Source organism: Cyrtonyx montezumae, unplaced genomic scaffold (genome assembly GCF_038088225.1).
Source record: "Cyrtonyx montezumae isolate F1298 unplaced genomic scaffold, pur_monq_1.0 scaffold_31, whole genome shotgun sequence".
Classification (NCBI taxonomy): Eukaryota; Metazoa; Chordata; class Aves; order Galliformes; family Odontophoridae; genus Cyrtonyx; species Cyrtonyx montezumae.
Window position 1 is genome coordinate 5,734,497 of NW_027072036.1, and position 25,419 is coordinate 5,759,915.

General features: G+C 53.1%; 4 protein-coding genes across 6 annotated transcripts; all 4 read left to right on the top strand.

Annotated features, from left to right (window-relative positions):
* The first annotated feature begins 27 nt into the window (after positions 1 to 27).
* On the top strand, positions 28 to 2,947 carry RPL11 (ribosomal protein L11). Its single transcript, XM_065744703.1, has 6 exons — positions 28 to 102; positions 353 to 503; positions 794 to 900; positions 1,254 to 1,385; positions 2,117 to 2,227; positions 2,872 to 2,947. Exons 1-6 carry the CDS (start codon positions 97 to 99, stop codon positions 2,899 to 2,901), a joined length of 537 nt encoding a protein of 178 aa, XP_065600775.1. The 5' UTR covers positions 28 to 96; the 3' UTR covers positions 2,902 to 2,947.
* A 1,416-nt stretch (positions 2,948 to 4,363) lies between these two features.
* On the top strand, positions 4,364 to 15,509 carry ELOA (elongin A). 2 transcript variants are annotated; one of them, XM_065744758.1, is made up of 11 exons: positions 4,364 to 4,526; positions 7,366 to 7,422; positions 8,172 to 8,290; positions 9,164 to 10,379; positions 11,735 to 11,849; positions 12,241 to 12,396; positions 12,823 to 12,920; positions 13,039 to 13,219; positions 13,693 to 13,804; positions 14,092 to 14,243; positions 14,823 to 15,509. In XM_065744758.1, exons 1-11 carry the CDS (start codon positions 4,455 to 4,457, stop codon positions 14,882 to 14,884), a joined length of 2,340 nt encoding a protein of 779 aa, XP_065600830.1. In that variant the 5' UTR covers positions 4,364 to 4,454; the 3' UTR covers positions 14,885 to 15,509. The 2 variants fall into 2 exon arrangements, with proteins under 2 accessions (XP_065600830.1, XP_065600829.1); XM_065744757.1 differs by having other exon boundaries at positions 4,373 to 4,526; positions 12,244 to 12,396.
* A 1,687-nt stretch (positions 15,510 to 17,196) lies between these two features.
* Positions 17,197 to 18,662, top strand: PITHD1 (PITH domain containing 1). Of its 2 annotated transcripts, XM_065744776.1 has the most exons (6): positions 17,197 to 17,391; positions 17,462 to 17,505; positions 17,591 to 17,668; positions 18,024 to 18,128; positions 18,281 to 18,389; positions 18,560 to 18,662. In XM_065744776.1, the coding sequence occupies exons 1-6, from the start codon at positions 17,209 to 17,211 to the stop codon at positions 18,659 to 18,661; spliced, it is 621 nt and encodes a 206-aa protein (XP_065600848.1). In that variant the 5' UTR covers positions 17,197 to 17,208; the 3' UTR covers position 18,662. The 2 variants fall into 2 exon arrangements, with proteins under 2 accessions (XP_065600848.1, XP_065600847.1); XM_065744775.1 differs by lacking the exon at positions 17,591 to 17,668 and having other exon boundaries at positions 17,204 to 17,391.
* A 388-nt stretch (positions 18,663 to 19,050) lies between these two features.
* On the top strand, positions 19,051 to 25,417 carry LYPLA2 (lysophospholipase 2). Its single transcript, XM_065744739.1, has 10 exons — positions 19,051 to 19,105; positions 20,714 to 20,817; positions 21,196 to 21,227; positions 21,803 to 21,868; positions 22,014 to 22,061; positions 22,218 to 22,288; positions 22,544 to 22,617; positions 22,745 to 22,846; positions 22,944 to 23,120; positions 23,233 to 25,417. Exons 2-10 carry the CDS (start codon positions 20,740 to 20,742, stop codon positions 23,281 to 23,283), a joined length of 699 nt encoding a protein of 232 aa, XP_065600811.1. The 5' UTR covers positions 19,051 to 19,105; positions 20,714 to 20,739; the 3' UTR covers positions 23,284 to 25,417.
* The last annotated feature ends 2 nt before the right edge of the window (positions 25,418 to 25,419 follow it).

Sequence of the window (25,419 nt, forward strand, 5' to 3'; positions counted from 1 at the left end):
GAGCCCCCTTCGGCCGCAAGGGGGCACCCCCCCCCCCCCCACGCCGCCCCATAATGCCCCGCGCGGCGCCGCGCCGCTCTCTTCCCCGCCCCCATCATGGCGGTGAGTGCGGGCGCCCGTGGGCCGCGGCCGCGCGGGGCCGTCTGTATCCGCCGCCATCTGTCCTTCGTGGGGGCTCGGCCCGTGCGGGAGGGAGCGGGGGGGGTTGGCGAGCGGCTGCGGGGCCGGGGTGGGCGGCGGGCCGCCGGCGGGCCGCGAGCTGCGCGGTGCCGCGATCCGGAGCGGGTCCGACGCGGGAGCGCCGTCGCTCCGCCGCTCCGCGGTGCTCAGCGCCGCCGACGTTTCTCCGCAGCAAGACCAGGGTGAGAAAGAGAACCCCATGCGAGAGCTCCGCATCCGCAAGCTCTGCCTGAACATCTGCGTCGGGGAGAGCGGGGACAGGCTCACCCGGGCGGCCAAGGTGCTGGAGCAGCTCACGGGGCAGACCCCCGTGTTCTCCAAAGGTGAGGGGGCGCCGCGGGGCGGCGGTGGCTGCGTTTCTGTCTTGCTGAGCGCTCCGCGGGCGGAGCCGGTGTGCGGAAATTGGCTGTTAAGCACTTGGAGGCCTTGCTGTGTGGACGGTGGGCATTAAATACTCAGTGCTAACAGCACTTTAGTCTCCAATCTCTGCCCTTGTGCCCAGAGAGGGGACGTGAGATTGCCTCGGCCCTTGCTTTCTTTTAAGTAATTTCTTTGATTCTTGAGCAAGCTCTGAGTCCTCCACAGCCTCTGAAGTGTCACTTACTGCCTACAGCTCGATACACTGTAAGATCCTTTGGAATCAGGAGAAATGAAAAGATTGCTGTTCATTGCACGGTTCGCGGGGCCAAAGCAGAGGAGATTCTGGAGAAGGGGTTGAAGGTGAGAATGGGGCTTGTCTGGATCCTTGGTTTGAGGGAAAATAAAACTAGAACTGTTCTCAGCTGGAATGATGATGAAAGGCTTTGAAACGTTGCACCCGGTACAGTTATAGTCATTGGACGTTGAGGGTTGGGTTAATGTCCCTGGTACACAAGCTGTGATTGTACTGTTTCTTTATTTGGTGTGTGTTTAAGAGCTAACTGCTGCTGCTGCTGTCCTTTGAGATTTTTCTTTGTTACTGTGATTCTCAAGCAGTGGGATCAAATTCTTATAACTGAAAGCAGCTTGTAAAAGAAAGAGTGGATCTGGCAGGAGTCCTCTGTGCTTGATAACGAAATACTGACATGTTTCAGGTGCGAGAATATGAGTTGAGAAAAAACAACTTCTCAGACACTGGGAACTTTGGCTTTGGAATCCAGGAGCACATTGATTTAGGGATCAAGTACGATCCCAGTATTGGTATCTATGGCTTGGACTTCTATGTTGTGAGTATTGCCTGCTTCTTTGCATTCACTGAGTTTGTGTGAAAGCTGTAGGAGGAGCATAGCATAATAGCTGGCTGTCCACTCCTGAAAGGGGGAAAAATGTCCAAATCCAACTCTAAGCTCAGGTTCACAGAGCAGCTGTAAGACCCCTGATTTATAGTGCATCTCAGAGCCTCTTTGGAAACACTGCATTCAAAGAAACTGCTAGACTTGGGTCAGTCTGTTGGGAGGGAGGAGGCAGAAGTGTGAGGGACTTCAGGAGCGAAGGCTGAAAGATGGATTTTGTTCCTTCATTGCTGGAGAGCTCTGGCTCTCCGCTTTGAGGTGATGGTAGGTCCTGTGGTGGTAGTGGCCAGCATATTTGTCTTTCTTTTCTCTCTGACCTAGAGGGAAGCTGTTCCTACACGTGTAACCCATTCTGCTCAGTATATTTTTGTAAGAGCTGGGGCCTCTGGGTTTGCAACAGTGCATCTTCCATGTTCACTATGGTTTCTCTGAGTATGTGATAAGCTGTTCAACCCAGGAGCTGTCCCTGTCAGTTTACCTGCCTGCTTGGTTACCTTGATTTCAGTTGCATTGAGACTGTTCAAGATAATGCTGTAAGTCCTGACCGAATTCAGAGAAGATGTTTCTGACCTTGAAGTTACAGACTGTCCCTGCTTAAGAAAAGGTTTGTTTTAAGTAAATAAAGGCCAGAATGAGGTAATGCTATTGGTCTCCTCTCCTGCCAGGTGCTGGGCAGGCCTGGTTTCAGCATTGCTGACAAGAAGCGCAGGACTGGCAACATTGGAGCCAAGCACAGAATTGGAAAAGAAGAGGCCATGCGCTGGTTTCAGCAAAAGGTAAAGTCCAACTTCATTTATTTATCAGCAGAATACTTCACTGGTGCGATCTTCCTTACGGGAGGAATGGAGCGAGTCACTGGGCATGATGCTGAACTGGGAGGAGGAGGTCACTACTCAAAACACTGATGTGGATTCTTCTGGAGCAGTATAAAGTATTGGAGCATGAGTACTGACTGGTGAGATGGAGCAGCAGTTCAAATAGGCTACCTAGAAGTCTCAGCTCTTGTGTAAGCTGCTCTGGTCATCTGCACAGGGGAAACCTCAGCCTGCTCCTGCTGAGTGTCTTTTTTCATGGTGTGTTCTTAGTTCTGGTGATGGTGTAGTTCAACTTCAGGAGCCAAATTGTGGGGCTGTGAAAGGGGAATGAGTGTGTTCTGGTTATATTGATGTGTAAAGGGTGGGCCTCCTTGTTTTGCATGATTGGTGAGTGGAGCTTAGTACTTACCTGGAACCTCCACACCCTTTAGAAATAAGCCACATGGTGTAACGTGGAATGACAGCAGTTCAGCTCAGAGAAGTGGTATTCAAAGCCAGACAGACAATAATGACATTAAATTTAATGTGGTCATCAACTTTTCCATAGCAGCACTGTACCTTTACATGACTGCATTCTCACTTAGTTCTTTCTGTTTTTCTTACAGTATGATGGCATCATCCTTCCTGGCAAATAAGCAGTTCCTGTTACCAAAAGGCAAATAAAAGTTTTTTTAACCCCAACTTCTGTAGTGAATTTTGTGGGAGTTCCTCCTGACCTGGGAAGCTTCTGGAGCCGAGAGGCAGAAGAAAGACAGGGACTGCTATGCTGTGTGCTTGAAGAGAGCATCCTGTTCTGGAGGAGTAGTTGTTGGATTTACATTGATAGTCTCAGCTTTGCTACTGTCCAGTAGCACAAGTAATTCACAGAACTACCAGTGAGAGTCTGCAGATCACCAGGAAAGTATTTTCTTCTTTCTAAGCCTATTCCAGTGTCTGGCTGTGGGAAAGCAGAGCAACCTTTAATAGCTGCAGTTAATTTAAATGGGATTTAAGTGCAGCAGTATTTCAATCAGAAGCAGCAGTGGTGTGCAAGGGATGTTTTTCATGCAGGTTAATACTGTCTGCTGGATTAATCTTGGGAGCTGTGGTGGCATGAAGAGATTTCAGAGGGCACAAACAGAATGTAGGGAAGCTGGGCCTTTTCTTTCTAGCTGTTCAGACTACTCATAAAAGGCAGTATTATATTATGGATGTAACAGCAAAGCAGCAGCTATGCTGGGTGAAATTTAGGAAGTTGCATCAGGCTTAAATACTGTCTAACCAAACAAATCCCTTGAGCTGCCAGTGACCCCAGTCTGTGTTTCGGGGGGTACAAGTCACAGCAAATCCTGAGCTGGAAAACCACCTGGCTGCTGCAACTTTGGCCACCATTCTGTTGCCAGTAATTAAAACCCAATTTAAAAAAAACACTGTTACTCAGTGATTTTGTGCCCCACACAAGCTCTCTGTGAGCCCTGCCCGTGTGCTTGGCCTGCTCTTTCCTTACAGCTCAGAGTGGTCTGTCCAAGGGAAGCTGTGCACAGCACAGTGCTCTGTGGGTGGGCAGAGACCATTGCCCTTCCCCACCCAGCACCCTGCTGCCCACCCGCCTCTGTGGCAATGCAGGGACAGTCGGTGTGCTGCAGCCCAGGGGTGTGGGGAGTGCTGCCCTGTCCAAGGCTTTGGCACAGCCAGCAGCAGGCATTACCGAGGGTCGGCATGACCAATGCCAGAGTCTCTGGCTTTAGCGACCAGCAGCAAGGTGCAGCTGCACCCTGGGGCCCTGCAGGCTCTGTGCTGTGCCCACGGCCTGGGTGAGTGGAGGGGCTGAGCGGCAGCTGCGGCCTTTGTGCACCACCGGCACTCCCACCAGCCGTGGTTCAGCCGCTGGGACGCTGCTGCCCGCCCAGGTTGGGACGAGCTCCGAGCGGATCGTGGCGGCACTGAGGAGCACCGCTGCCCCTCAGCCGGGGCCCTTCAGGAGCGCCCTGCCAGTACTCAAGATGGCGCACCCACCGGCGCCGCGCCAGGCCCCAAGATGGCGCCCATCGGGCTCTGCCCTCATCTGCCATGGCCGCTGCCGACGGGGTAGCGTTGCCCAGCTTCCGCTTCCTGCCCTCAAGCAAGATGGCGGCGGCGGCCGGGAAGCGCCGTGTGGCGAGCGAGAGGTGAAGCCGCTTCCGCCGCCGCGGCCTGTCCAGCAATAAAAATGGCGGAGTCGGTGCTGGAAGTTGTGGGTCGGCTGCAGGCGCGGCTCGCGGGCAGCGCGGATCCCAAGAAGGTAACGGCGATGGCGTGGCCGGGGTGCGGCGGGGTGCTGGGGGTGGGCCGCGACCGGGACAGTCCGCGAGGGGCAGGGGGTGCGGGGTCAGGGCCTGCCCGGGGCGACGGAGCTCGGGGGTCCCGGCTGCCGCTCGGGCCGCGCCCCGTCAGGGCCGGGTCGGGCTCTGCTCGGCACCTGCTCTGCGCGGGGCTGGCTCGGCCGCGCCGTTGCTGCTCGGTGCGGAGCCGGGCCCGTGACGTGGTGGCCGTGCCCGAGGTCTTGGCCCGTCCGGGCGCTGCTCGGGGCCGCTGACAGCTGCCTTGCTGGGCACGGGGCCCCGAACCGCTTTCTTTGCCGGGAATTGTGACGTGGGGCAGCGCTCAGGGGCTTGGCCTGACCCCAGCACGTGCTGCTGTCCCCTTCCTTGGGACGTGGCATTTTACAGGGCAGCGTATGTTAGGAGTGTTCTTGTAGGCGTTTGGGTTATGTTTTCTTTAGTTTAGTGTGAGAACGCAAGAACAGCTCTGTGCTGATCTGGCTTTATCCTGGGCACACATCCGCAGGGTGGCTAACCCTCCAGGCTGGTACAGGAGCATCAGCCACTTGCCTGGCTCAGTTTGGGGTTCCCATTGCTTTTCTCATCTTCCTCCCCCCATAACCAACACCAGAACAGGGTGCAATTGTCGGGGCCGTGTCCTGAGGTGGAGCTGGGGGAGGCTGAGCTCTGTGTGCCCAGGTTGTGCACTGCCCATGTGAGCAGCATCAGCTCCTCATTCCTGACCACGCTGTGACTGTGGAGCGAGAGCTGCCTGTTTGCTGCTTGGGCCCTACAAGGGATCAGTCAGCACTCTGTGGGCTGCTGTCTCCTGTAGCATTGCACTGTGAAGTCCTTCTTTTCTGTGCTGTTTCCATGCAAGTTAAGCATGAGCAAGCTGCTGCTGGCTGCAGTCATATTGTCAAGCCTTTTATCTTCCTTGGGAGAAAGGGCCTGTGACCTACACTTGCTGCTTTCTGGTGCCTTTTCAACAACATCCAGGGAAATGTTTGCATTTCTAGTGATGTCAACTGAGCTGTTCCCTTGTCACAAAGCTGGTTCTGTTGTAACTGTTTCCATTGCACTTCAGTAGCAGGCATAGCTTTACTGTGTCAGAAAGACAGCCACAGCACCTCCAGGGCTGCGCTCCTTACAACCCTGCTAACAAAAAAACTGTTGGAGATACTGCAGTGGAGCGAAGCTAGAATATAACCAGGATGGCCTTGAGGATAACAGGAGTTTTCCCTTAGCACATACTCTCAAACTGTTGTTTTTGTAAACTGTGTAACAAACTCTCTAAGAAGGTGGTCAATTTAGAGAGGTGCTTTGTTTTAATATCTCCCTGTTTTACTTTGCTACCCGGCACAAGGCCCATCCTTCCTCTCCTTTTGTGCCCCCTTCCAGCAAGCACTTTATGTGTGAGTCCAGACTCGGATGTTGCTGGGGCCGGACGGATCCTGGCTGTGTGGGATCTATTCTCACTGCTGCACTAAGTGCTGGGCTGTGCCCTTAGAGCTGCTTCTGTGTCCTCACCTGCAAGGGGGTCTGTCCAACGACAGTGCTGGTGAGGTACTGGTGGCCCTGGAGTGCTGAAGGAACAATGGATTTCTCCTTTTCTGGCTCTTGAGTGAGATGGAGGAGTGTGTTATCTGTGCCAGACGCTGTGAGCCCATGGCTGCAGGCACAGGGCTGGAATTGCTGTGTAGATATTTCAAGAGCAGGTCTGGAACTGCTGCATCCTCTTTGGCATCTTAGCTTGATTGCTGAAAAATGCCGTGATGCTGCTATCAAAATGTGTAACACTTCCAAAACAAAGGAAAACCTAATCCTTCACTTATAGCAATGAAGTTCTGCATATGACCCACGGAGCAGTGGTTTGTGGTGATTAGAATATATCCTGTCACTCTGCTTAAGTGAGGTGGCCCTTTTCTCTGTTGGTTCTTCAAATATGTAAAAAGCATTTATTCCCTTCAAAAAGGAGGAAGCTTCCTGAACCTCCTGGGTCCTTGTGTGGTGTAATTGGGGTGATTGGAGCTGCTTGGGTTGACAGTACTGATTTCAGCACAAGTACGATTCTTTAAGGAGGTGTTCTGGAAAGGGACAGCCCTTTGTGCAGCATATGGCACAGCAATGCTGAACAAAGCCGGGCTGTATAGGTGCTGTAATAATGGGAATGCTGACAAGTCTGCTCTGGCTATAACTGTGGGAGGTATTGCAAGAGGTGGCGGTGGTGCTATTAGATCTGAGTTGTCACTGAAAAGCCTCTGTACCTCTCAGTGAGGCAGTGTTCAAGCACCAGTACTGCTCCATTTATGCCCACATGGCTCAGTCCCACAGTGGGAAATGTGAGTGGGAAATAGGGCTTCATACTGGTGTTTGGGGGAGGGGATGAGAAGAGTGGGGCTGGAGGCAGCAGTCCTGGAGGGATTGGTTGGCTTTTTAAGCAGTGTCCGAGAGGAGAGAGACTGTCTGCACGCTGGCAGAGGGAGTGGGCAGTCTTTCCTTCAGCTTCTTGTGCCACAGGGCTGTGTCATGGCTTTGCTACTGACACTGTAAGCCAAAGTTAAATTGCAGTTCTCTGTAAAGAAAGAATTTGTATTTGAGTAAGTTGTAAGATTTTCAGGTGGCTCTCGTCAGCCAAGTGGCAATAACTTCTTTGCAGCTGGCCTTCAACTTTGGCTTCCTAGGGGCTTGATGTGGAGCAAGATAACAGCTGTCGGCCACCTGGATCTTTCTAACAAGTTTTGTGCAGAGCTTTCCTTTCTAATCATAGTGTGTGTTTCAGTCTGACAAGTCTGAACGCTTTCCTCCTTGTCTCTGCAGCTGCTGAAGAGTCTGAAGAGGCTGTCTGAGCTGCCCATCACGGTTGACATTCTTGTGGTAAGAGCTGTGAAATCTCTTGTGCTTTCATCCTGTCTGTCGAGTTACAGAATCTGTCTGCTGGAGAAATGCTGCTTTCTGGAGCAGGATATGCTGCCTAAGCTGCCTGCTCCATTGTGGTGTAGACGTGGCAGGGATGAGATTCTAGAATTCCCAGTTACAGAGAGTACCTCAGCTGTTCCTCCACTTCACTGTGAAGCAGTACAGGGCAGGTGGTGGTGCTCTGCTCTGCCAAAGCTTAATGGTCAGGATTTGTGAGTCGGAACAGTTCCCAATGGTGACTGAAGCCGCATTACATTAGGAACTGCAAATCTTTGGGGCTATTAGTGATTGACTTCTGTCTTCAAGCAGTTATGGTAAATAATAACTTAGTTTCTTAAACCAATTAAGTTTGTTATAACCAAGTTATGTTTGACTTAAGGCAGAGTTGGGTCTTCACTGATTTACAGAACTGTATTAAGCTATACAGTGTCATAAATGTGCTATGTGTGATATCATAGAATCGTAGGGGTTGGAAGGGACCTGAAGAGGACATGGAGTCCAACCCCCCTGCCAAAGCAGGTTCCCTACACCAGGTAATATCACCAGGATATCTTTGCTGTTAGATTAAGGAAGTGATTTTTGTGATTTTAAAGTGAGCTTTGACCTAGAACTGATAAGTAACAGGTTGACTTTGCAGGCAGCTCAGTGGAGGTGTGAATGATGACTGCTTTGCTGAGATTGATTTATATCATTTCTCTCTCCTGAAGGAGACAGGTGTTGGAAAGACTGTGAACAGCTTACGGAAGCACGAGCAGGTGGGAGACTTCGCCAAGAACCTTGTCGCCAGGTGGAAGAAGCTGGTGCCGGTCTCCCAGGAGGGAGAGAGGTGAGTAAACCTGCTCAGTTATCTCAATGAATGAGGTTGGGTTTTTAAAATTTATTTTATTTTTGCACTAGAGATTACAAACTGCTCTGATCTTGGAAGCAAATGATGCTCTGGAAAAACCTGTAACACTTTTTGCTGTGTGGGGCTTCTGCCTTGTGTTGGAACACACTTCCTCCCTGTGCTCACCGCAGTGTGCAGTTGCTGATGGCTGCAGTTCAGAGTGAAGGCAGGGGCCAACCTCCAAGAAACTGCAGTTTGATGAAAAGATTAGCAGTAGCTGCCAACAAAGGGCTTCTAATAAAGCAAGAGATGTAATCAGTTTGCTTCCCACTTATGATGCCAAAGAGAGGAAGTTTTAGGCCCAAGTAAAGGAAGTGGCTTGCTTTGAAAGAAGGCTTCTCAATGTACAAATGCCACAGAAACTAAAAGCTAATGCTAGCACTTAGTAGCAGTAACAAAGCTGTGTTGAATCCACCAAGATCTGGATGATAAAGATTCAGGTACTCATGATAACCTTGATGGTGGTGGTATCCCTGCATGCTTCAATGGGTGAACTGGGAGCTACCATTTACTTACGGATTGCACAGCCAGGAGTGTGTGACACGAAGACACCTCTGTATGCCCTTGTCTCCACTTGCCTAGTGAACTGTGAAGTTGCTAGTCCTTAAAAAATGTTTAATTCCTATGTCAGAAATGTGGTTCCTAAATCCCTGAATGTTGCTGTGCCAAGGAGAATTATTCTTGCCACAAAACTTCCAAATGCAATTTCAGTCCTTTGTAAGATATTTTCATCTGTATTGCCCGTGGGGAGCAGCTCTATTCATTCATACTGGGAATTTTGAGCCTAAGTAATTTGTTTTCTCATCCTTTTAGAAATAATTTAGATTCTGAAGACTGTGACTACGAGAGGAGCAGCTCAAGGAAAAGACAAGCACCTTCACCCCAGGAAGATGAGGAACATGAGCAGGACTACTCAGAACATTTCCAGCCTTCCTGCAGCCAGCTCTACAGCCCAGATCATAGGGTAAAGAAGTCCAAAAGGTATTTAGGGCCTGAGAAAGCTCATGAGACTTATGGCTATAGCAGCCAAGAGGATAAGAGATGGGACAGATCTTCCCCAGTGCTCTCTTCAGATCAGGAGTACTCAGACTATGGACAAGCTGTGTCACCTGAGCCAAGTGAGAGCCCTCAGGATACATACACAGACCCTTATGCCTCTGATGAGCGGGAAGAACCAACAGTGTTTCATCGGAAAGTCAGTAAGGGCCACAGCTTTCAGGAGAAGCTGGGGGAAAGCTGGGAGAGGAACCCTGGTGATCTCCATGACAAAGGGAATGCGAATCGAAGCAAAGAGCACAAGTCTTCTCACAAGGAGAAGGAGCGACTTGATGGCCGAGGGGAGAACAAAACCTCTGCCTTCAGCCCAGAAAAGTTGCACAAGGCCTCTTTCAAAGAGCATCTACGAGAAAGCCCTGTGGTAGGGGGCAGCAAGGAAAAACAGAGGATATCAGATGGCACTAAGAAGGAGAAAAACAGAGAAAATAGCTCCTCCAGAAAAGAAAAGCTGCACATGCAGCCACGCTTGGAAGAGTCTGTGGACAACCACGCTAAGAAGCGAAAACATCAGAACTCTGAAAAAAGCAAACTGGGGAAGTCCAAGCCAAGCCTGGAGACTTCTAACACAGAGCGGGAGAAACGGAAAGCTGAGAGTGACTCCTCAAATAGGATTAAAGAAAAGGGGACTTCTGGGGGCTTAAAAACGTCTGAGGGGAAGCACAAAGCTTCTGAGGTGGACAAAAAATCTGCTGACTTGTCCTCAAGTTTTGGGGACGGGGAAGTGGAGGATGAGTTTGAACAGCCTACTATGTCCTTTGAGTCATACCTCAGCTATGACCAGCCCCAGAAAAAGAAAAAGAAAGTGGCCAAACCCTCTGTGTCAGCTGGGGAGAAAGACCAAGGGCACAGCAAACAGAACGGATCCAAAGCCAGTACCAAGAGCTCCAGCTCGAGTCGCAAAAGCCCAAGCCACAAGCGGACAAGTGAGAAAAAAGCAGAGAAGAAACAAGCAGAGCCTCCTAAACCAAACAGGGTAAGGTTTTGAAGGATTTGAAAGTGAGCAGAGAAGGTGGGACCAGCTGCCCTTAGTCCTTCGCTATCTGGGGCTCACTGGTTTTCCTCTTGTATGTGCTGGGCTGTCCTGCTTCAGGCTGTGCTTGAGGCATCTCGTTGGTGTCTGGGTCAGTGGTCCCAGGCTCCTGCTGGGACACACCAAGTCTCACCCACCTCTGCAGAGCAGCCCCACAGGCATCCCTGTGTGCTGCTGGGTGGAGCTGTGCTGGAGCTGTGAGTGGAGAGGAAGGGAAAAGGAAATGCAGTAGCCAAAACGCAATTTTTTCAAAAACAGGGGAAGTAAGAGAGACTGCCTTCAGGCAAATACTCACAAGAAAACACGTAGAGTGTGAAACACTTGTTAACACCGAATGTCTTTATCTGTGATTGAACTTAGAATCTTGCCTAATATGCAGTGCCATCTCTACCTGCTAGAAAGGCTCCCGAGTCTTCTGAGCATTTGTGCTCTCTCATGCTGATATTTTGTTTTCTTTTATTTACTGGTACTGCACTTTTATTAAGTGGACCTGTTGGGCCCCAGGAGTGGGGAAGGAATGGTGGAAATGAGAGGACTGGTGTTACAATGCAGCTAATTCTAGAGACCTGAACTTCCTTTGTGAAAGCCTGAAAACAGAGTAATGTTTCTGTACATATTCACTCCCTCACAGATGCCAGTTGCCTATATATATATATAGATATATATAGATATAGGGAGTAGTGTTTTAAACCCATTGCCATTTTCTTTTTACTTGATTTTGGAGCACTCTTCTCCTCAACAAGTGCTTTTATAATCCTAACAGCATTTTACTATCCTACCTTGCCATTCATTCTAACAAGTGTTTCATATAGAAGTTCAAGGTTTTCCCCCAGTTTATGATGTTCCCCTCCCTTCCATCACAGCTGAATCTTTTGCAGGAATGGGGGAAGATGAAAAGAGACATCACAGATTAGGGAGTGTTTAGGGAGTGTTCGAGGTCAAGGAGATGTTTCTGTCCACTTTATATTCTGTGTTGTTTTTTTCCTTCTGTTCTTTGCATTGTTAATCTGATCTGCGTCCTCACCAGAGCTCTTTAATGCTGAACTTAGTGGGTGAAAAACATAGATGTCTCTTATTAGAAGGTGCTGAGTAATTTGGATCCTGAAATTTGGTTTCTGTGTATTAGGCAGCCTAGAGTCTCGGCAGTGTGGCAGAAGTGTAGCTTCCTCCTATTTCCTGGCACCAGCTGATCATCGTGGCTTATTGGCAATACCAAACAAAGTACAAATCAGTGCTGTTTGTACGCTGGCAGAATGCATTGTTCTCAGCTCAGCTGTGTGTACATCCTCTCCTTACAGATTGTGATAGATGTGGTGCCAACCTTACCAGACATCCCACTGCCCCCAATCCAGGCCAACTACCGCCCTCTTCCCTCCATCGAGTCCATCACCTGCTCCCAGACAAAAAGGAAAGGTATGTTGGGCAGGGAAAGGGGTTTGAAATGGGCTACAGACACTGTTAGCAGGAGGGAGCAGGAATGCATGCAGGATGGGTTCAGCTCTCTTTACGTTGAGATCTCGTGTCCTGCCTCTGATGCTGGAGCCTTTCAGAAAAGAAAAAGAAGTGTTTTATTTTTTCCCATGTGCTCTAGCTGAAATGAGGAAGATCCTTTGCTGACCCTTCCTGAGCTTGAGCTCTGGAATTGCCCTTCCTGAACTGGGTGGCATGTTGCATGTCTCCTAGAGAGGACTTTGGTCCTTTGAGTTTCTTCTGGGAGACTCTGGCTTGTGTCTCCCATCCCATTTGTAAGGGTGGTCTCTTGGTTTCTCTGTTCCATTCTTATTCCAAGTCTTGCTTTTCACAGCAGTGTCCTCACCAGTTGAAGAGAGCGAGGCAGGATTTATAGGTCGCCGGTTGAATTCAAAGATGCAAGTGTATTCAGGCTCTAAAACTGCCTACCTCCCAAAGATGATGACTTTACATGAGCAGTGTATCAGAGTCCTTAGTAACAACATTGACTGTAAGTACTTTCCCTGGTCTTTGTCAGTTGTATTGCCATGCAGATTTACAGAACTCTGTCCCCACTGAAGTCATGATGACTTCTTTGTGTATATTGCAGCAGCACCTGGTTGCCCCTTGTCACTAGGCAAGATGGCTAACAGGGGAGAGATCTCCCTGAAAGCTCTGGTGCTGCAGGAGTCGGTAGTGCCCAGCATGTTGTAAGGAGTGATTAAAGCACTGGAAACAGTGGTAAATAGAGCTTTGCAGAGAAACTTCTTATCTTGGAGTTGTTGTCTAATGATTCGCTGGACCTACTGCACCCTAGTTCCTTTTTCCTTCCCTTTGTATTGCGCAGTAGCGTGCAGCATTGCTATTTTTTCAGAGTCTCAAGCCCTGTCTTTGGCAAGGAAGGAGGATAAATACTGTGCATCTTGCTTCTTTCTAGCAATCTATGAAGTGGGTGGTGTCCCTTTCTCGGTGCTGGAGCCAGTGTTGGAGAAATGCACCCCAGAGCAGCTGTACCGCATTGAGGAATGTAATCATGTGAGTGCCTGGGTCTGGGGGCAGGATGCTGATGTCTGGATGTGGATAGATGTGCTAAGGGACAAGGAAATTAAGGTGTCAGGAATGGTCTTGTGTTACAAATGTGGATTTGTTTCAGGTCCTAATTGAGGAAACAGATCAACTGTGGCATAATCACTGTCTTAGAGACTTCAAGAATGAGAAGCCAGAAGAATTTGAGTCCTGGCGGGAGATGTACCTCCGACTGCACGATGCTCGAGAGCAGCGGCTGCTCATGCTGGCACGGAACATCGGCTCAGCTCACGCGAACAAACCTAAAGGTGATGTGGGGCTGAATGATCAAGAAGCCCGACAGGTCTGGGAATGCTGCCTGGGGGAAATCTGAGTGTGGAAAAGGTCTTAAGGAGTGGCTGGTTTGAATCCAAAGCAATGTAAGAGTTGCTTAACTCTGCTCTTTGTCATAGCCCCCACTTTACAGCTTGGCAGTCTCTAGATCTCTTCCATAATGTTGTAGAGCAGTATTTTACAGATGGAATAACTGCAGAGTGATTCTTGTGACTTCTTTATGCTAGGATTGAAGAATACCAGGGTGAAAAATTCTTTCTTTTGTTGGTGACTATAGCGAGAACTACTGGCTCAGTCAGTCTTCTCACGCTGAATCCTGTGACTGCAGGAGGTTCAGACTAAAGGGAGGTGGCTGGCTCCTGGAACATATGGACTGCAGAAAAGTGTCTGGAGCTTGCTGCAGTAAGACGAATGGATCTAAGCACTGTTTCTCTTTGGCCTCCTACAGGTAGAGTGGCCAAAATGGCCTTTGTGAACTCTACAGTGAAGCCCCCTCGAGATGTACGGAGAAGACAAGAGAAGTTTGGAACTGGAGGTGCTCTTGTGCCAGAGAGAACCAAGTAAGTGTTCCTCAGCAGTACTTGCTGTTCAGGGCCTCTCTTCCTGTGCATTCCTGCCAGCTTTCCCCTGCACCGTGTCTAGAAATGAAATTTTGTGTCTGGAATGTCCTTTTGCAGTGAAATTTGTGGCTATAATAGCTTTTTGTTCTTGCTGGTAAATGGAGATCCTAGTTAGGGCTAGCTTTGTGTTCTAACAGCTGTGCTACTGCTAACAAGTGTTTGTCTGATGAACTGCATCAAACTGCAGTGGTGCCTTTACTGAAATATCTGTCCTGTCTGTGTTTCAGAATAAAACCAGTCCTGTACACATCTGGCAAAAGCCATGCTCGTGTGAGCGAGGAGCGGTCCTATGATGGGCCCAGCACCAGCAGTGCCCATTCTGTCCCATCATCAGGTAGCACCTTCTCATCCTATGACCCTAGGAAGCCACCAGTGAAGAGTAAGTACAAACTGCAGAGCATCTGTGGTCTCCTTTAGCTTCTCGTTTACGCATGGCTGGATCTTCTTTCTGCTGCAAGAGAAACCCAGGCTGTGCAGGAAGGTTGAGAGGTGTCCTTTCCCTGAGGAAGAGGATAGTGAAGTCAGTTCAACCTTCTTGCACAAGAAAAAGCATAGGGAAAATCAGGAGGTGCTGGATCAGCATGTGGAGCCTGGAGTTTGCTATGGGGCTCTCTGGAGATCCTGGTAGCATTTAAGAAAGCTGCTGTACTGTTGTTTGTCTCACCTGCTTGCCCTTTCCCTTGTGCTTTGTTCCATCCAGCTGCTTGTCACAAAGAAATGCACACTCTTTTCACAAAGAAGCAGTGAGTTCACCAAAGATGTGTGTTCTTGCAGTGCTGAAAGCAGTGTGGGCCCTCTTCTGTCCATAACCTGAACATAGGATGGGCCACAAGCACTTGTGCAGGCCTTCATTGGCCAGAGCTGCAGCTCTGAATTGCTTTCTACTTTCCTGGTCTGTAAACTCTGCTTTAATAGTGGTTTTTCTTTTTTCTTTTTTTTTCTTTCTTCTATGTTGCAGAAATTGCACCCATGATGGCAAAGACTATCAAAGCTTTCAAAAACAGGTTTTCCAGGAGATAGGTTGAAAGCACAGAGCTGGGATTTTTCTCTCTCGCGGGGGAGTGGCACTGATGGGGGAGAAGGTATACCAAAACAGCCCAAGTCCTTTGAACTCTGTGGAGGCTGCAGCTGCTGGGAGAGACTTTGATCTGCACAAGATGACAGCACAGTATTTTATCTTTTATTCTTGTCCCTTCTCCCTAACTTCCTGTTTCTGGCCTTGTCTTCTCTCTAAAGAAAGATGTGCAGGATCTCCAGATGTGAGAAAATGTGAAGTCTTGGCACCTGCTGAGAGTAGAAAATCCAGAGACTATTTACTATTTAACCTCTTAATAAATTATGAAATGGTTTTAATTAATGCTTCGCCCCTCAAGCCCCTCAGTACTATTTATGTCACTCCCAGTAGTCTCCCCCCTCCCAGCCCAGCCCAGCAGCAGCCCCTGGCTGCACTGCCAGGTTTCCATCCGAATGGGCACTGCTTCTCATGGGATCCTGTCCTTGTGGCCTGCTAAGTGCTGGGCCTGGAGTCCCACCTGGACTCTGGGACAGGTGGCAGTGGTTTCCCTTCTGCTCAACATATTGGCAAGCGCCAGGTCCTGAGGCTTTGCTCTCTAATCATGTATCTTAATAAAATCTTAGCTCTTGACCTCTTCTCTGCTGTTACTGTAGATCTTGAACAGATGCTTACGTTGCTGTGCAGGGATGCCAGGAGCCACTGAGGACTCTTTCTCTGCTGCTGTTGTCTTCTGCTGGCTACTGGGAATAAAAAAGATGAAGGGTTTGAGGAGTTTTACTGTGCACCAATGAGTATTGTCCCTTTTTATTTTAAGACAGTGGACTTTGTCTGTCTCTGGAATTAAAAATAGTTTTAAGATATCAATGAAGGCATTGCCTTGCCTCTTTTAATGGTAGGAAGGAATATTTTTTTCTTGTTTTCTGTGTGGAACTGGGAAGGGTTTGTTTCCAGTTGGAAGCTGGTGCTCAAATCTGGTCCTTCCCTTGTGTGTTCTCCTCTGCCTCTCTTCAGAAACAGTGTGGATTTTAGTCTTAGAATCTGGAACTGCTTGTCTGAGGTCAGAGAGAATTGGGTAATGGAATGTGTTGGTTTTAATGCCCATATAGTTCATAGCGGGAGCTCCGAACTCTCAGCTGTACTGTGTCTGGAAGGAAGGACACACAATGCCAGCTGGTGGCTGCATGGCAAGGTGCCAGGGTGTGAGGTGTGTGACTCCAGGGCTCACTGCAGCATTGCTATGGTGTGTGCAGCCTCACTGTAACACTGGTGGGGTACTCTGCCCTGGGACAGCCTCAGCTGAAGGCAGAGCGAGCAGAGGCTGCAGTCAGGTGGAACCTGCTTGCACAGTGCTGGAGCAGTGCACAGAGGGGTTGGGGAGCGGGAGAGGCTCTGTGCTCCCGGCTGTGTTCACTGCCCCCAGCCTTTGTTTAGTGAAAAAGGTGCAGGCAGTGACAAGTAGGGGCTGCTGTTTGGGGTCACTGCCTGTGCTGCCCGGGGCCCCTTGCTGGGGAGTGTCCTCCCTTGGGTGGCTTTAGGAGTATCCTCATGTGCTTCTGGTTTCCTTCCTTTTGTTCCGTTTTGCACTGTCCTCTTGAGTTTTTTCTTATGTTGAAGGTCTTGGAAAGGTGTTTTCAGCCTCTCCTGTGCTGTGAGTTTGTTACAGTCCCAGATGCTTTGATGTTACTGCGTAGCATTTCAGTGCATCCTGCTGTAAGATAACGGCTCCTGCAGTTTGCTGTATTTAATTTGGCTGTTTCTAATTCCACGACAATTCGTGACCTTCTGCTCCGTGTTGTGCTCGCGGTTCTTCCCCCTGGGCCAGCCCTGGCTACAGGTGCTGATCCCTGACCGGATCCAAGCCCTAGGACCCCCCACCCCTCCCCATCCTCTCCTGCCCCCCTGCTCCCAGCGGGGGGGGTTCCTATGCGCCATGGCAGTGCGGTGCAGGGTGCCCCCCCCTCTGCAGTCCCTCTGTTCCGCTACAGCGAAGGCCCCGAGCAGTGCTGCCTCTGCCCCGCCGCCTCCGGGGGGGGGTTGGGGGGCGTGACTCCGACATGTATTTGTATTTTTGTCCCCGATGTGTATATACAATTTTCTATGTTCCTTTTTTTTGTGGTAACTAAGATGAATATTTTAATTAGATAAGTTATATGAAAAAGGAAAAATCATGTCTCAATAAAACCCGAACACTGGACCCACGGGCGCGTGTTTCTTTCTGAGCATGCGCGGCCCCGCCCCCGAGGAACGGGTTGGGCGGGGCTTATGGGCGGGGCCGCGGTGGGGGCGGGGTTTACGACGGGGCGGGAGCGCAGGGGGCGGCGGTGCGGGCATGGCGGAGGGGCACGGGCCCGGGCGCTGCCGGTGCTGCGGCGCGGACGGCGGGGAGCGGGGCGCGGCCTGGGGCCTGCACCTGCGCATCGACCGCGGGCGGCTGCAGTGCCTCAACGAGCGGCGAGAGGGCAGCGGTGCCCGCGTCTTCCGTGCCTGGGAGGAGCGCGGCGACCGCGAGCAGGTGCGGTACCGGGGGCCGTGGGCAGTGCCGGTGGGGCCGGGCCCGCCCTGAGCCGCTCCTCTGCCCGCAGTTTGTGGAGAGCGACGAGGACGCGGAACTGCTCTTCAACGTCCCGTGAGTGCGTGGCCCGGGCGGGCGAGGGGCGGTGCGGGGCCGCGGTGCTGTGCTGTCACTGCTCCGCCGTGCTCCCTCCCTGCAGGTTCACGGGCAGCGTGAAGCTGAAGGCCGTCATCGTGATGGGGGAGGACGATGACTCGCACCCGTCTGAGCTGCGGCTGTGAGTGAAGCTTGTAACACTGCTGGGCTGCACTGAGCTGCTCTTTAGCTACAGGTCAGTGCAGTGCCCGGTTACCGGGCAGCAGCACAGAGGCACGAGAAGGAAGAAGCTGGAGCATGTATGGGAGTAAACATGGCTGCTCGTGCCACAGCTGTGGGCTGTGGTGAACCCAGCCTGCTCCCGGTGCTCAGGATTGTGGTGGTGCTTTGTGACGGCGTTGGTAATTTCTGCTACAGTTGGCAAAAACACTGCCTTATTGCCGAGAGGAATCCAGGAAGCGCTAATGTGTGGGGAGGGAGCCCATTACTGACTCTGCCCTTTAATAACTTTCTGGGTATCCTCCCTCTGTTCCTAGGTTCAAGAACATTCCCCAGATGTCCTTTGATGATGCTGCCCGGGAGCCAGAGCAGATATTCAGCCTCAACCCCGACCCTGTGGGCGAGCTTGAATACCCCACCAAGTACGGACCCGGCCCGTGTGGTGCTGCCCATGGCTGGCTGCTGGCAGTGACAGATGCACACTGCGGGGAGGGAAAAAGCTGCATCTGCAACCTCAGCCGTTCGCTTCATGCCTGATGTGTGCAGGCTCTGCTGTCGGTCTGTTTTCTTCCAGAATTGCTCGCTTTTCCAACGTCCATGACCTTGCCATGTACTTCCCAAAGAACTTTGGAGCAGAGACAATGAAGATATTTTACATTGGCCTGAAAGGAGAATGGACAGAGGTGAGAGCCAAGACAAGCAGGACTGCATTGCTGGTGCACAAAGAGCTTTAATTGGGGCTTAAGCTGAACTCTGGCTCTTGGGAAGGGGTGGGAAGGGTTGAGATAGAACTGCGAGGTGGAGCAGGGAGCAAGGAAGAATGCAAATGCCACTGACGTGTCCCCCCATTCAGGCACACCGCCACACGGTCACCATCTGCAACTACGAAGCATCGCCCAACCCGGCCGACCACCAGCTGCAGCAGATCACCCCGCAGAGCCACTGCATCTCCTGACTGCGGCTCTGCGCTGTGCTTGGGGCCGGGGACGGACACGGACGGAGACGCTGCCCGGGGCCCCGGGGGTTGCAACCGTGTCCCAGTGTGTGGGGCCGGAAGGCAGCGCTGAATGGCCGTGCCGCCCTGCCCTGCTGCCGATCTGTGCCCTTCCAACTGACAATAAAGTTCCCGAGTTCCGAGCGGCCGCGGTGACCTCAGCGGGGACCGAGGGGGCGCGGCAGCGCCGGGAGACGGCGGCGCTTGGCCGGGACTTCCGGTGCCGCCGCCGCTCCCCCCCCGTGGCGGCGCAGACCACTTCCTGTTTGGGCGGGGCGCAGCCAAAATGGCCGACCCAGGAATGGCGTCACTTCCGCCGCTGCCCCGCCCTCCCCCCTCCCGCGGGCGGAAGTTCCGGTGCAGCGCGGCGGGGCCGGGAGCGGCGCGCGGAGGGCCCGAGCGGAGGTGCGGGGCGGGGCGGGAGCGGACCACCGGAGCGGGGGGGGAGGGCCCATCTACCAAAGACATTGCGGCGGGGCGGGGGGAGGGGGGGACGTTCCGGGCGGTCGTGCCCTGAGGTGGGGCGAGCGCTGAGCGGACCGCGTGGGGCGTCGCTCCGTGCGTGGGCTCGAGGCGCGCCGCTCGGCACAGCCTTCAGCGGGACCCCGGGAGCCCGATCTGCACGGAGGGCCGTGTCCGGGCCGGAGCCGCGGTGGGGGGGTCCCGCGGGCCCGTCCTGTTCCCTTGCTGCTGACCTCGCTTTGCGCCTGCGTGAGCGTCGGGGCCGCGGCCCATCATTAAGCCATGGTCATTAAGGGCCTCGCGGCGCCGCTGCCACTTCCGTCGGAGCGGAGTGACCCCGCGCTGCGCTGCCGGCAGGTCCAGGGACGGCTGGGGGGCGATTGTGGCCTCGTCCGATTCTGGTGGGCCGGGCCCGGTCCCGGGTGGGGGGATCTTGCTCGCGTTTCGAGCCCACTGGTCACGGTGTTCATGTGGGGGAGGATGGGAACACGCAGATGTTCCCTCGTGGGGTGTGGAGGTGGGCGCTGCGGGGTGCAGCGCTGTGGACAGCGCCTGGAGTACTTTCTTCACTCCAAACCCGAGTGGGAACGGTAGAGACTGAACTCTTGGATGGACTGTGTGGGCCCTTGGGCAGTGTGAGCTGGTGTGGGGCAGCCAGCCCACAGCTCGGGGTGGAGGGGGCGAGCCTTATGGCCCCTTCCAACCCCACCGTGCTGTGGTGCTGTTTGCTCCAGGCAGCACATTTCAGTCTATCTATCAGATGTGAGTTTCCAGTTCCTGTTGCTTTGTGTTGGCTGTGCTGTGCCCAGGAAGGTGTGCGAGGCCATGGGAGAGCTGCTTTTATTTGTGGCTGTAACTGCCAGGGATTTTGTCAGGTGCTGTTCTCCTGCTTGCTCTTTTGACCCTGGAGTACCCACAGTAGTGTGTGAGCGAGCATCTGCCAGCTCCCTGTGCTTTTGTTCAAGCTGGGGATCAGCTGAAGAGTGCTCAGGGAGAGAAACCAAGCAGATTCTAGCTCAGACAGCATGCTGCAGTCTGGTTGTGTTCCTGGTGGGAGCTGGGACATGATGCTTCCAACGCACTCTCATCCAATTAGTACTGAGCATGGGCTGCTGCCAGAGGTGGGAACTGTGCCTGTTGTGTGAAGCACGGCAGTTTGTGTGAATTGTGCAGACAGTGTGGGCCCCCCAGGTCTGGGGGCTGACAGCCTGGCTCATCCCTGGGTGGTTCCATAAAGGGCTGAAGTTCTTACGGAGTCGTCAACACCCATCAAAATTGCTGCGTGCCAGCTCTGGCACTTCCTGCGTCCCCACCACTGCAGATGTGGGTCAGGCTCCTGCTCACCGTCACCACTGCGTGCTGCCCACATTGCTGTTGTCACTGAAATAGCTTTGGCTCTGAGGTGTCACTGGGCTAATTTTAATGTTCTCAATGCCCCAGGCATGTGACCCCACTCGCACGGCTCCCGCGTGCCTCCAGAGCTGTGATGCGGGTGACATTTGCTGGCTTAGAGTTATTTTCCTGCCTCACTTCTGCTCCTCTGCCCCACAGGTGCCAGTATCTGAGTCTCTCAGTGTATGTGCGGTAACAACATGTCTGTCCCCCTCCTCGCTGATGCAGTGACTGTCTCAGGGGCAGAGCGGGAGACGGCCGCGGTAAGGGGGCTGTGTTGGTGGGACCCCTCCTACCTCACCCCTCTGTCCTTTGGTTCTCCTGGCTCTGGGGCTGCTCTGCTCTTAGATGGGGAGCAGTGAAGAGGGGCTTCATGGGATTGTTGGTGGCTTGGGCTGAGGAAGGAGGCACCCAGGGCCCTGTGGCACAACGATCATGGTTATGGCGTGCCTGTTCCTCCCATCCGTAATGCTTAGAGCTGCAAAGGCATGTCGTTAGCATCAGCTAATTTCTGCCTGTTTGGTTCCCTGCCACTTAGTGACTAAATGGCCTTTTGCCACATCCCCCCATGTCCCTGCCTCTCTCCTGCCACGCAGTCATCACACCAGCTAATTCTTTTGTTTTTCTGCTTAATTTGACAGGTCATTTTTTTACACGGCCTTGGAGACACGGGGTGAGTGTTGCTGGAGCTGGCTCTGTGCCACGTGGCTGGACACAGGCCTGGCCTGTTACTGCTTTGCACAGGGCATCTCAGGGATGTGTTTGGGGCCTTGACCTCAGCCATGGCAGCTGAGCTTGTGCCACCTGAGTAGGGAATTTCTGTCCAGCAGCTGGTCTGTGCTTCAGCTAGAATATTTATGATGCCTACTCCCATGGGTTTGATTTTTCTGCTTCAAGACAAACAGACAAGTACCGTACTTGTTACCATCCCTGAGAGGGCTGGGAGTGTCTGAGCGAGTGAGTCCATCTCTAATAGGACAAGGTGCCTTAGGGGACAGCCTGAGATACAGCTGCAGTGAAAGACTGCTCCCTGCACAGAGGGTTCTGCCCCCTTGCTCACCGATGGCAGCTCCCTGCTTCCAGCTGATGAGTTCTGCATGCTGTCTTTGCCTTGCTGGAGATTCATGTGGGTTGAGGGTAGAGGGCAGGGGGTAGGAGCATTGAAGCTGAGTGTCCTTGAGGGGGGTTCTCTTATCTTCACCAGCATCCTGTAAGTGCTCAGGCTCCTCTGTACTCTTCTCTCCCCAGGCACAGCTGGGCTGAAGCTCTCTCCTCCATCCGCCTCCCTTATGTGAAGTACATTTGCCCTCATGCGTAAGTGATGGTGAAGGGTTCTGGGAGGGCTGGGTGGGTGCCCCAGCCTGCCACATTCCTTTGGTAAAGACGTCCTGCAGCCGCAGGCCCTCACTCCCCTTCTGCAACTTGTTTCTCTGAAACATCCAAATTATTGTCTCTGCAGACCCCGGATCCCAGTAACCCTCAACATGAAGATGGTCATGCCTTCCTGGTCAGTGCTTTGGGTGGCAGAGGTGGGGTCTTCCAGAGTGGGTTGGACCCTTTGAGGGGTATTCTGGGGAGTGAGAAGGATTGGGAAGGAGCACCCAACTCCCTTCTCCCTGCACACTGAGTGCTGGCTGAGGGCTGACTCTGCTGCTTCTCCCAGGTTTGACCTGATGGGCTTGACGCCAGATGCACCTGAGGATGAAGCTGGGATCAAGAAAGCTGCAGAGAGCAGTAAGAGACTTTGGAGAGGGGAAGTGCTGAGCTCCTGGGTGTCTCTCCCTCTCTGGGATGGGTGTCTTGTTTCCACTTCTTCCTTCCTGCTGCCTTGTGCTTCCAGCCCACTTTTCTCTGGTTGCAACCAAGCTCTTTCAGTCTTGTGGGACCTCTAGTGGCTGCCTCTCCCCGTGTGCTGTGGACACCCCAGGCCTCGGGGAATGCTGGTCAACTCCCCCACTTTTACTGACCCTTTTCTCTGTCATTTTCCAGTTAAAGCAATTATTGAGCATGAGGTGAAGAATGGAATCCCACCCAACCGTATCATCCTGGGAGGCTTCTCACAGGTGAGCTGAACTGCATGGGGCCGTGAGGCAGAGCAGACAGAGGGCTTGGGCCCTCTTTTTCCTGATGGGGAGTGTTGGTGGCAGGAAAGTGGGACACGTGGCACTAACACTTTCCTCCTCACTGCAGGGCGGTGCCTTGTCACTGTACACGGCTCTCACCTGCCAGCACCAGCTGGCTGGCATCGTGGCACTCAGCTGCTGGCTCCCGCTGCACAAGGCCTTCCCACAGGTACCCTGCCCTGCTGCCACCCTGTGCATCCGTAAAGCACCTGCCGTTGGGGGAATCCCCTCTCTGGGCACCAATAAGTGCTTCTTCCTTGTTGCAGGCAGCAAGTAACGGTGTGAACAAGGACATTGCCATCCTGCAGTGTCATGGGGAGATGGATCCTATGATCCCTGTCCGCTTTGGGGCCCTCACTGCTGAGAAACTGAAATCTGTTGTCACTCCTGCCAAGGTCCAGTTCAAAACCTACCCGGGCGTGATGCACAATTCCTGTCCTCAGGTCAGTGCCTTGGCCAGAGGGAGGGGAGGGGGCTGTCGCAGGCTGGCAGCACCTTTGGGATCAGCTTGTGGGCACGGCCCTTGAGCAGCCCTGGTGCAATGCTCTCTCACAGGAGATGATGGCAGTGAAGGAGTTCATTGAGAAGCTGCTGCCCCGGATCTAAGCAGAGCCAGTCGAGACTGTTGCAGGGAAGGATGCCGAGGTCGCAGCTGCCAGTCTTTCCCCCGTGACCCATCTGCAGCAAACAGAAGCCATGGCACCCACCCTTGCCTCCCGCCGCAGGCTGGCCCCCGCCTCTTCCCATCTCCCTGCGCTGCCCCCTCTCTGCCGGGGGTGCCCTGCCCCCCTGCTGCTCTCAGAGCTGAGGTCGGAGCTCTCTAAGGCGAGTCTTCGAGCGGCCTTTTCTCTCCTCTCACTCTGAGCCGTTTCTGTGGGGACCAACATCCCCTCGATTTCCCATTCAGGCACTTCTGTGTGTGGGGCCAGCGTGGTGCAGGCCAGTTGTTTTTGTTATGTTTCTTTTGTAACAGTGTTAGGGGTGGGACATGCCTGGTGCAGCGGGAGGAGTGGGGCGGGCACAGGACAGGCTGCTTTCAGCCTCCACTCAGGCGACTCACGGGTTTTCAGTCAGAGCTCAGGAACCCGGGACTCTCCTGCAAATGCCTCAAGGCCCAGGGAGAGACTGCTCTGGGTTGGTTCTGCCAAAGGCTGCCCCAACCCCGGGCTGGCAGAGCAGCAGCCGTGCAGCTCCCACACCTCTGTGGGTGGGGCTCTGGCCCCTGCCCTGTCGCACACGCACACTCCCCATGGGCTGTAGCAGCAGCTCTGTCCTCCTCCAGATAATCGCCTCCTTCCTCCTCCTCCCGTCTTTGCTTTTACAATCTTTTTGTCAGCCCTGGGTGGGGGCCCGGAGGGGTCTCACCCTCTTTCAGCCCAGCTCTGCATCCAGGTGCTGCTGTTTACAGCTGGCTGCTTAGCACCTCTGCCACAAAACCTACTCTGTGCTGGATGGGTCCTTAATGTCTCTCTTGCTGCTACTTCTCCTTCCCTTTGGACCTGGGCTGGCTCAGGGAGGTAGAGAGTGGGATGAGGCATTCTGGCCCTGGCTGGAGGCAGCAGGTTGGCTCCCAGTCATTATCTCACCAGCATCTGATGCCTGGGAGCTGCTGTGCCCGGTTCTGTGGGGCAGCATGGGGTCCCTGTGCTGCCCTGGGCCTGGGTGAAGGTGGAGGCCATGATGGCCTTTCAGCGTACAATCACAGGCTGGCCAGGACCAGCGTCTCCCTCACCCAGCTGGCTGCAGCTGAGGCTGTGCCTCTTCATGGCTTGGAAGGGTACAACCAAGAGCTGCTCCCTAACCCTCAGTCACCTCAACCTGCCACAGGTGAGCTCCTGCCACCCTCTCCCCTCCTGCGAGGCCCTGGGCACAGGCTGTTGAGCGGTGCTGCCCTCCTCTCCTCACCTCCCTGGGCTGAGCCCGCAGCACTGCTGGGCCCACTGGGCTGGAGCTGTCAATGTCTTCTTTAAAAAAAACAAACAAAAAAAGGAAAACAAAAACCAATCTGTCTGGGCCACGGGCTGTGGCTCCTTCCCTGTGTGCTGCCTCTGTGGGTCCCTGCTCTGTCCTATCGCCCTGCACAGCCCCACTCATTGCGCAGCCGTGCCCAGGCTGTGTGGGGCAGAAGGAACCTCGTTCCAGCCCTGGGGATGTGCAAAGCAATAACCCACTTACTGAAGAGTTGGGTCTGTCAGACCCATCCTTGGTTTTTTGGGTTGTGTTAGGCTTTCTGTTTTTTTCCTTTAGGAAGTCTTAAACCAGCAAACGCACCGCTGGCACTGGGGGAGCCCAGCTGTTCCCCTTCCTTGGGGTTAAGTCCTGCACTTTCTTCTGCTTGGCGTGTTTAAAGCTGCTGCAGCCTGCCCCCCTGCTCTGTGCAAGGGAAGGGGTGTGAGGCTGGAGGGTGGGCAGCCCTATCTCAGCTGTGAACTGGAACTGGGTGCACGGTGGGTCAAGCAGGGGCTGGGGACCCATGGCTGTCCTCAGGCACAGCTCTGTCGTGCGTTCCTGCTCGCTCCTGGGGAGCAGCACGTGCTGAGCTGGGGCTGTGCTGAGGATCCAGGGAGGGAGTATGGCTTCTTGCCATTCCTCAGTACAGCTTTTTGTTGCTGTTTATTTCTTCCTTCTTTTTCTTCTTTGCCCCTCTCTATTTTGTCTTCCTTGTCTGGGGTCTCTTTGTGTGCGTGGTCCACAGAAATCAGATACAAGGTTAAATAAATCATAAACCTCTCCCAGCTGAGC

Coding starts and splice junctions, on each gene's coding strand:
- PITHD1 (XM_065744776.1), top strand. CDS start 17,209: ATGGCGGAGGGGCACGGGCCCGGGCGCTGCCGGTGCTGCGGCGCGGAC. Junction 17,392..17,461: donor AGCGCGGCGACCGCGAGCAG/GTGCGGTACCGG, acceptor CTCTGCCCGCAG/TTTGTGGAGAGCGACGAGGA. Junction 17,506..17,590: donor GAACTGCTCTTCAACGTCCC/GTGAGTGCGTGG, acceptor CCCTCCCTGCAG/GTTCACGGGCAGCGTGAAGC.
- LYPLA2 (XM_065744739.1), top strand. CDS start 20,740: ATGTGCGGTAACAACATGTCTGTCCCCCTCCTCGCTGATGCAGTGACT. Junction 21,869..22,013: donor AAGTACATTTGCCCTCATGC/GTAAGTGATGGT, acceptor TTGTCTCTGCAG/ACCCCGGATCCCAGTAACCC. Junction 22,618..22,744: donor TCCTGGGAGGCTTCTCACAG/GTGAGCTGAACT, acceptor TCCTCACTGCAG/GGCGGTGCCTTGTCACTGTA.
- RPL11 (XM_065744703.1), top strand. Junction 901..1,253: donor TTCTGGAGAAGGGGTTGAAG/GTGAGAATGGGG, acceptor GACATGTTTCAG/GTGCGAGAATATGAGTTGAG. Junction 1,386..2,116: donor ATGGCTTGGACTTCTATGTT/GTGAGTATTGCC, acceptor CTCTCCTGCCAG/GTGCTGGGCAGGCCTGGTTT.
- ELOA (XM_065744758.1), top strand. CDS start 4,455: ATGGCGGAGTCGGTGCTGGAAGTTGTGGGTCGGCTGCAGGCGCGGCTC. Junction 11,850..12,240: donor CTCCCAGACAAAAAGGAAAG/GTATGTTGGGCA, acceptor TGCTTTTCACAG/CAGTGTCCTCACCAGTTGAA. Junction 12,397..12,822: donor CCTTAGTAACAACATTGACT/GTAAGTACTTTC, acceptor GCTTCTTTCTAG/CAATCTATGAAGTGGGTGGT.